The sequence below is a fragment of the Octopus sinensis genome, linkage group LG1 (genome assembly GCF_006345805.1).
Source record: "Octopus sinensis linkage group LG1, ASM634580v1, whole genome shotgun sequence".
Lineage (NCBI taxonomy): Eukaryota > Metazoa > Mollusca > Cephalopoda > Octopoda > Octopodidae > Octopus > Octopus sinensis.
Genome location: NC_042997.1, coordinates 116,473,347 through 116,480,846, shown reverse-complemented (window position 1 = coordinate 116,480,846; position 7,500 = coordinate 116,473,347). Strand labels below are relative to the sequence as shown.

Below are 7,500 nucleotides of genomic sequence, written 5' to 3'. Positions count from 1 at the left end.
GAGAGAATCAATAGGTCTCCTTAAGCACAGCAGTCTGAGAAGACCTATTGAGTACATCAAAATCAAATCCAATCACAATCAAATGGAAATAGCAGTTGTGATCCCCATGCTAGTGGCACGTAAAAAGCACCATCTGAATGTGGCTGATGCCAGCGCAGCCTTGACTGGCTTCTGTGCCGGTGGCATGTAAAAAGCACCATCTGACTGTGGTCGATGCCAGCCCTCTCTGGCTCCTGGCTCCTGTGCTGGTGGTACATAAATAGCACCCACTACACTCTCAGAGTGGTTCGCGTTAGGAAGGGCATCCAGCTGTAGACACATTGCCAGATCAGATTGGAGCCTGGTGCAGCCTCCTGGCTTCCCAGGCTCCAGTTGAACCATCCAATCCATGCCAGCATGGAAAACGGATGTTAAACGATGAGGATGAGAGAATCATTTCTGTATAATATTTGGTAGGATTAGAAGTTAAAATTTGAAATTGAGGAACAAGGAAGAAGATACATAAAATATATAAATTTGATTTTGTTTTTATGTCTTACTTATTATAAAGTATTTTAAAGGCCTTAAAATCTCTCATGTTATTACTTCTGCCTTAGTGATGGCAAGGGTGTTGTCTCTAGTTGTGTTTGTTTGTCCATGGACAAAATAAATCAAGAACCGCAGGATGGATTCGGATGAAACTTTTAAGGATGTTTGATCTTATGACTGGCACAAACTGATTAGATTTTGGGATCAATCCAGTATTGGACAAGGATTCTGGAGTATTTTCCCTGTTTTTTTAATTAATTTTTGATAGCGATCGGGTTCATTTTTAGTATTCTCGTTTGTGAGAGCATTCGAGTTTATTTCAGATATTCTTATCTTAAAAATCATCTCCGGCTAATCGTTGAGGGGTTGTTGATGTTAACTTGGTGGAGGTTTGCATTCTCTGAGTGCTCTTATTTTAGATATATTTTATATTTTACTTTTGAAATATTTAAACTAAACTGGATCAACTATTAATGGCAGATTAATAGTTATATTAGCTGTCTCTTGTCTGTCTACCCGAACGGTGAGTCTGGAATTACCTGAATAAGAAGGGCCTAAGAAACTTCACCTCACTGTGTTTATATCAGTTTTAGAATAAGTACATTATCATTAAAAAAATCAATAAAGGAGTTCTCTTTTTATCATTTTAACATCCACTTTCCATGCTGGTATGGCTTGGATAATATGTCAGAAACCATTGAGCCAGAGAACTGCACTAAGCTCCAATGTCTACTACGGCATAGATTCTATGGTAGAATATGCCCTTCCTAACTGATAGAGATATCACCATTACAGTTTCGATTCAATGAGTTGCCACCGTTGGTGGCATTTGAGGACATAGTGGAATATCTAATATAAAGGAATGTAAGTGAGATATTTAAAATTATAAAATAAGGACTTTTTTTTTTTTAAATGATGGATCGTAGAGTGATCCATTGTGCTTAAGGAGACCTATTGAGTCAAGTACGTCAACATCAGCATCAAAATAAATATCAAATGGAAATTGCAGTTATGATACCTGTGCCAGTGGCACATAAAAAGCACCATCCGAACGTGGCTGATGTCAGTGCCGCCTGACTGGCATCTGTATTGGTGACATGTAAAAAGCATAAACCAATCGTGGCCATTTGCCAGCCTCCTCTGGCCCCTGTGCCAGTGGTACATAAAAAGCACCCACTACACTCACAGAATGGTTGGCATTAGGAAGGGCATCCAGCTGTGGAAACACTGCCAGGTCAGACTAGAGCCTGGCACAGCCTCCTGGTTTCCCAGACCCCAGTCAAACAATCCAACCCATGCTAGCATGGAAAACGGATGTTAAACGATGATGATGATGATGGAAAAAAAGAATAATGAAATGTGTGATGCATAAACAGTAAAATGGAACTACCTGCTTGGGTGGGGTGGGGTGCAGATAAGCCATTTCATCTCATTTATCATTTATTCATAATTTCATCCATTATATGTTTTGTGCACCCCTCTGTATTGTTTTGTCTGTCTTTGTATTGTCCCATCTTTATAAGAGGCCTTGTGCTTAACAAAGAAAATCAGGAAATGCCCTTCCTAACACCAATCACTTCACAGTGTGTACTGGGGTGCTTTTTCCATGGCACCAACACTAGTGAGGTCACCAAGTCACTAGTAAGACAAAATCCCTCTTATCTTAACTGTTTTTCTATTTCTCAATTTTTTTCTTATATAATTAATTAACTCAATGATTTTCTCCTTGTTCATGTCTTCTAAATATATCACTTTCAGACTGATGTTCCTGATATTGATATGAACATTGTTATGGAAACAACCATCCATATATTAAGTGCAATTGCTATTCACATGAATGACCTTCCACTCACGTGAGTTATATTTTTTAGAAGTGAATTTCTCATCGTTGTTGCTATTATCAGTAATTTTACATATACTTTTCCCTTTCACCATCATCATCATCATCATCAGCTGTGTGGTAAGAAGCTTGCTTCCCAACCACATGGTTCCAGGTTCAGTCCCACTGTGTGGCACCTTGGGTAAGTGTCTTCTACTATAGCCTCAGGTCAAACAAAGCCTTGTGAGTGGATTTAGTAGACAGAAACTGAAAGAAGCCCATCGTATATATGTATATTTATTTGTGTGTGTATTTGTCCCCTCGTCCCAACATCGCTTGACAGCTGATGTTCGTGTGCTTGCATCCTCGTAACTTAACAGTTCGCCAAAAGAGACCAATAGAATAAGTACTAGGCTTACAAAGAATAAGTTCAACTAAAAGCAGTGCTCCAGCATGGCTGCAGTCAAATGACTGAAACAAGTAAAAATAATATGCTGTCTTGGATTGGATGGTTTGACAGGATCTGATGGGCCCAAGGATGGCATCGTGTACCAGTGTCTGCTTTGGCATGATTTCTATGGCTGGATGCCATTCCTAACACCAGTTACTTTACAACATGTGCTGGCTGCATTTTATGTGGCACCACTACTACTGGGGTCACCACGCTGTCTGCAATATTGAAAAACCTGAGGTGGTGGTGGTAGTGGGGCAGCTTTATGTCAGAAAATGTGAGGGTTAAACAATGAGAGAAGTGAGTAGGGAGGGTGAGAAGGTCGTTCTTGTTGTAGAGGAGTGACTTGGCTATATATCAGAAACATTAGCGCGCCAGGCGAAATGCTTATCGGTATTTCGTCTGCCATTACGTTCAAATTCTGCCAAGGTTGACTTTGCCTTTCATCCTTCTGGGGGTCGATAAATAAAGTACCAGTTTTGCACTGGGGTCGATGTAATCGACTTAATCCTTTTGTTTGTTCTTGTTTGTCCCCTCTATGTTTAGCCCCTTGTGGGTAGTAAAGAAATAAGGTGGCGAGCTGGCAGAAACGTTAGCACGCCGGGCAAAAATGCTTAGCGGTATTTCGTCTGCCGTTACATTCTGTGTTCAAATTCCGCCACGGTCGACTTTGCCTTTCATCCTTTCGGGGTCGATAAAGTACCAGTTTCGCACTGGGGTTGATATAATTGACTTAATCTGTTTGTCTGCCTTGTTTGTCCCTTCTATGTTTAGCCCCTTGTGGGTAGTAAAGAAATAGGTATATCTGTGTGTGATTGTCTATGTGTCTGTCTGTTTGTCTCCCACCACCACTTGATAACCAGTGTCGGTTTGTTTATATCCCTGTAACTCAGCAATTCAGCAAAAGAGATTGATAGAATAAGTACTGGACTTTAAAAAAAAATAAGTTTCAGGGTTGATTTGTTTGTCTAAAACTTCTTCAAGTCAGTGCCCCAGCTTGGCCACAGTTTAATGACTGAAACAAATAAACGATAAAAGGTATATACATAGTCTTTATTACCTCTTTAGATCTTGCTCAAAGATTAGTCATTAAATTTGTCAATATTGTTGACTAATATGTAAATGCTAGCTTGCTAACTTGTTAGCAATTCAGAATATTATTAACTTTTATATACAATTTCTATCTGAAAAAAAAAAAATTTAGAATAAAAACTTGTTTATAAACTAATTGTAAATTCATGTCTTAATTTTCAATATAAAATGATGTGTCTTGGAAAATATTTGATATTTATCACAAAGAAATTCAGTAATTAGATATGAAAGCATTTGATTGCAATCACCATGACCACAATCATCATCATCATCATCTACATCATCGTGAGAGTTTTGCTGTTGTGATTGTGGTAGTGGTAGTGGTTGTAGAACTAATAATATATATATTGGTGATGGTAGTGATGATGGTGGCAGCAGATGATGATGATCTGAACAGTAGTCTTTTTTAATACTAATTACTATGAAGTTGATAATTCTTTGATATTGCATTCCTTGATCTCGATTTGTTCCCAGTTTTTATATTTGCCAAACCCAGCAAGACAACCTGGTCCCTTACAGAAAAATTTTACCAAGAAACCTTACTTGTGACCAGGAAGCTCCTTTTCTGCTCCTTTTTTGTCCAGTTCAATTCCTCCTACAGTCATAATGGTCATCCTAAAAGTACTCTATCTACATTTTCACCCCATAAATTCACAAATCTAACAATCTCTTTTGCTTTATCGTCTCTGCTTATACCATATTTTCTGGCATGCAAGTTGACTTAACCCTTTCGTTACCAACCTGGCTGAAGCCAACTCTGGCTCTGTTGTACAAATGTCTCATTTTCATAAGTTTTGAATTAAAATCTTCCACCTTAGTCACAATTTATGTTCCTAACCCTAGGTTAATGGCAACTAAGCAATTTTACTAAATTCTTTGTTTATTTAAAACTAGCATTATGATCCGTCGTTGCCGGGTCATAGTGCTAGTGCAAGTATATATGTGTATATATATGCGTACATATTACATGTAAATCTATATATATACATCTACACATAAAATACAAAATACAAAGTTATATCTTGATATCGCTAGTGATAACAGTACTCAAAATATATAACAGACTGAAATTGTAGGCCCGTCTCTTGCAATTTTGATCAATTGTATCTTGTCCTCCCTCTTGTATAGAAGTGTGGCTACAATCCAGCCTACCTCTACTTCTAGGGGGACATTTTTAATTTGGACTATTCCATTTCTGCATGCTAATTTTATTTTTAATTTGGACTATTCCATTTCTGCACGCTAATTTTATTTTTAATTTGTACTATTCCATTTCTGCACGCTAATTTTATTTTTAATTTATTCCCATTCATGTGAAACCACTTATTCAAGTTCAAGTCATTGATGCAATTTTATACCAATTGCTATTTTGACTTTTGTTATGTTACGATTATATTATACTTTAGTTTGATTTTAATTATTACTTACTACATATAATTCAATTGTTATTATTATTTTTATTGTTAAAGTGAAAGTATCTGACATAAAATAGAGAAATGTTTTTGTTTCACTTTTAACACGTAATACTGAAATAGTGGAGAAGATATGATATTGCTATGGGCTCGCTCTAGGCAAGAAGTTGAACAATTTTTTTGCCGATGACACTCCCCGGACACTAAGTAAGGCATGTGTAAAATTTGAATGAAATTGGTTGTGCAGTTCTCAAATTTTAGGGAAACACACAGACAGACAGACAGACACATTCTCAGTTTTATATATATAGATAATTGAGAGAAAAATAGAGCAACACAAAATAAATACAGTAATGAAAGGGTTAATGTATATCTGATGCACTTGCTTTCTCAGTGGGGCATTTGTCAAATCTGCAAGCTAGATTTTTAGGTCACAAGCAGAATCATTTTCTGGTCTATAGGAATGTTAGGGCTGTATCATCAGACGTGATTGGCATTCATGAGGGACCTGGTGAAATGATTGATCAGAACCAGCTCAAACCACACAGGGGGGAATGCCACCACAAGTAGAAGTAGGTAAGTATAGTGTAACAATGTAGTGTAAACATTAAAACCTCATTGTTTCCTTTCCAAATCCTGTGGCATTTCACATGGAATTTTTGTTCCCCAAATTTGTCTTGGTGTATAAGTCAACCTACTTGTTTTGGTTGTAAATTTTGGTCAGGAAAATGTTACATGTATGTCAGAGAATATGGTAATTGTCCCTCTTAGTTGTTGTCTAGCTACTTTGGCAGGCTTGTGTTCTTTATTGGTGCCACTCTTTCCTCCCACATCTTGGATGCTAATCACAGCTTTATTGTTTTAAACATTCCTTGTTTTCCTTCCTCTTGACACTTAAGACTTCTTAGTTTGTCTTGAACACCTCATCTTGATTATCCACCTCTTCAAATCACCTACTGATCATTCTCTCCTTCTCTAAATGTGAGAAGCCATGCAGCTCTTCTACAAGAACCTACTCTGTATTCTCTCATACTTTAACCCCTCATTCCCTAGCATAAATCTGACCCCACTCCCTTGGAGTGCATAGTCTTGCAAGCTGCATCGCAAATTCAATAGTATTGGTGGCTCAAAGAAAGGATCCTGTATGGCACGTAAATAGCACCATTCGAGTGTAGTCGATGCCAGTCCCATCGGACTGGCTCCTATGCTGGTGGCACATAAATAGCACCATATGAGCATGGTTGATGCCAGTACCACCTGACTGGTCCCATGCCAGTAGCATGTAAAAAGCACCATTTGAATGAAGTTGTTGCCAGTGCCAGCTGACTGGCCCTCATGACGGTGGCATATAAAAGCATCCACTACACTCTCAGAGTAGTTGGCATTATGAAGGGCATCCAGCTATAGAAACTTCTGCCAGGTCAGATTGGAGCTTGGTACAGCCTCCTAGCTTGCCAGTCCTCGGTCAAACCATCCAACCCATGCCAGCATGGAAAGCAAACCTTAAATGATGATGATTATCCAGCCGTAGAACCCATGCTAAAGCAGACTCTGGTGTGTGATGCAGCACTTTGACCCATCAGATCCTGTGAAGCCATCCAACCCATTAAGTGTAGAACACAGATGCTAAACGATGATAATGATGATGGTGTAATCTTTTATAATACCATTGGATCCACTTAGAATAATTCTTTCAATGTTATCTTATATTCAACCTCTTCATCTTCCTGAATCTGTCCTCACTCTTATTCTATTTTGAATTTTACCAACAAATTAATATCATAGCTACAAGTACTAAGGTGTTCTACAATTATGGTAACCCCGTTGTAGGTCACACTGGCTCAAGGTTTTGAGCCATCTCAAAATTTACTGAGCTATGCACAAAGCCTTCTAACCACTACATCAATGTCTACATCAGGTACTGCTTCTCAACTCACCTGCATAATCTCATTCATCAAAAATTTAATTCTTACCCTAGAATTCACATTCACTACCTCACACACTTCCATTGTCCCCCACCGCTTTATTTATTTATTTTTTTTATTTAATGAGTCTTGAGTAAGGGACAATGCCCATGACCTTTTCAGCTGCTCTGAGATAGGTTAAGGGTGATGCCTTTAATCGTATGTTTAAACTGTTGAAAGTCACCACCTGCAGGAAAAACATGAGCAGGAAGGTGTTTCCAGGGGAACATTGTT

General features: G+C 38.2%; 1 protein-coding gene across 2 annotated transcripts in view; it reads left to right on the top strand.

Annotated features, from left to right (window-relative positions):
- The window catches only part of LOC115216481 (serine/threonine-protein kinase 36-like), a 182,874-nt gene that overhangs the window by 92,211 nt on the left and 83,163 nt on the right, over nucleotides 1-7,500 (top strand). For both annotated transcript variants that reach the window (XM_029785887.2, XM_036504210.1), the window contains exon 19: nucleotides 2,287-2,381. In XM_029785887.2, coding sequence (XP_029641747.1) covers nucleotides 2,287-2,381 — 95 coding nt within the window. The remainder of the gene's footprint in view (nucleotides 1-2,286; nucleotides 2,382-7,500) is intronic.